The 1,911-nt window shown below is 47.8% G+C and overlaps 1 protein-coding gene across 1 annotated transcript; it reads right to left on the bottom strand.

Annotated features, from left to right (window-relative positions):
• Positions 1 to 438: 438 nt before the first annotated feature.
• LOC307270083 (sodium/myo-inositol cotransporter-like) lies at positions 439 to 1,665 on the bottom strand (the record flags this gene model as incomplete). The annotated part of the gene is made up of 2 exons (XM_080053225.1): positions 1,027 to 1,665; positions 439 to 641 (listed from the first exon to the last, which is right to left on the bottom strand). Exons 1-2 carry the CDS (start codon positions 1,655 to 1,657, stop codon positions 439 to 441), a joined length of 834 nt encoding a protein of 277 aa, XP_079909351.1. The 5' UTR covers positions 1,658 to 1,665.
• Between the last annotated feature and the right edge of the window lie 246 nt (positions 1,666 to 1,911).

The following is a 1,911-nucleotide window of genomic DNA, read 5'->3' on the forward strand; positions in this document are numbered from 1 at the left end:
ACAAATATAAAGTAAGTAATTAAGTAAGTGAATTTTAGTCAATTGTACACAAGGCACTTTTTGCATATTCCCTCTCAAACACTTAAAACAGTGTGTGCAGCTCATAACACAGGTCTGCCAGTCATTCAGCTTTGCAGTAATTGCCAGATAAAATGTTGAGTATCCCGCTCATTTTTACCCAATCAGGAGACAGAGCGCTATAAAGAGGCGGGGTCTCTGTGCCCCGTGAACGATGACTCGCTGCTCTCCATCGCGGCACTATCTGATGAAGACGGCTGTGTGTTCATGTGGTGGTGACGTAGGGACGAGGGAGGGGACTGCTAACTCCAGTCACTGACAGAAAGTTTGCTTAAATGACCATTCCGCTTACTGAACCTTTAATATTCAAACATTCATCTCAATCTACATTGAGATGAACTCTACATTGAAAGACTTGCACTAGTACCAAATAGAGGCAGGAGTCTGGCCCAGTAGGAAACCGGGCCAAGGTAGGTCTGGATCCGTGGGGCTTCGAAGGATCTTCAGAGCATCTGCCTTGGGGTTGAGGTGGTGTAGGCAGGATTCAGAATATGTCAGGTTGGGTGAAGACAGCAAGATGGCAGTGATGTTTGGAGTCGCCTGCATGTACTTGGTCCTCAAGCCTTAAAAATGACAGGGCAGGACATAGTTTAGAAAATGGTTACATATGGTAAAAGCATTCATATTAAATTGTAGTTTAAATAATAACATGGTTTAAAGCTGGGGTGGAGGATTTGGGGAGAAAATGGCAGTTGGGATAGAGATTCGAATCCAAATACCTCAACCGCTCCACTTGTTCTCTTTGGTCCCTGCCCTATGGTCCCTCCCTGACACACTCTACACCAACAAAGTCGTGCCAAAGTGAATGGACAGTCCCAACAGCCAATAAGAAGAGAATCGGAGCCTCGCTCTGATTGGTCAAAGGGTACAGCTCATGTTAACTTTGACCAATCAGAAATCATATACCCCAGCTTTAACGTCATTGCACAAAGATCAAAGATACAAGACCTTCGAGTCCTCCCACTTGGTAGAGGCTCATGCCCGTGAGGCAGAGGGCTCCAGCGATCATGAGGAAAGCCTGGAGCGTATCTGTGTAGATGACGGTGACCAGACCGCCAGTGACCGTCAGCAGAGCAGTCATGGCGATGAGGAGGAAGATGGACAGATAGAGGTTCCACCCTAAGGATTCCTGGATGAACAAGGCTCCGGCATACAGGTCCACGGACAACTTGGTGAAGATGTACAGGATCAGGGATAACGCGGCAAAGTACACCTTTAGCCGCCTCCCGCCGTAGCGTTTTGACAGGTACTCTGGCATGGTGTAGACACCGGACTGGATATACACGGGGATAAACACCCAGCCTAGCAACTGGAGCAACAGTAAAGCGTTTATCTCCCACGCGGCCACACTCAAGCCGCTAACAGCGCCCGAGCCGGCCAGCCCGATGAAATGTTCGCTCCCTATGTTGCTGACGAACAGAGATGCTCCCACGGTGGCCCAGTTCATGGAGCGGCCGGCGAGGAAGTAGCCATTCACCGTGCTGCGGTTGGCTTTCCTCATGGCAAGGAAGCCGACGGCTAGCACCAGGATGAAGTAGAACGCTACAACAGTGATGTCCAACACTTCCATCGTGGCCATCTTTGACACTGTTGAGGCTCTTTTCTTTGATTCAGTTGCTTTTCACTTTAAATCTAGCTATGACCCCTGATCTAGAATAAAAGTGCTGAGACACTTTGTGTGACACTGAATTTGCAATAAATTGAATTCTGCAGATCGGTGTCTGAATCTGATCTTAGGGTGTACAACAGGGTATGGTGAAATAATCATCACTAGAATGATTTAAGTAGTCCAAGTTTTCGACCCTTTGTGGTTAACCTCAGCTTTGGTACTCC

This window comes from Ammodytes marinus, assembly GCF_949987685.1.
Source record: "Ammodytes marinus genome assembly, chromosome: 24".
In the NCBI taxonomy this organism is placed as follows: domain Eukaryota; kingdom Metazoa; phylum Chordata; class Actinopteri; order Uranoscopiformes; family Ammodytidae; genus Ammodytes; species Ammodytes marinus.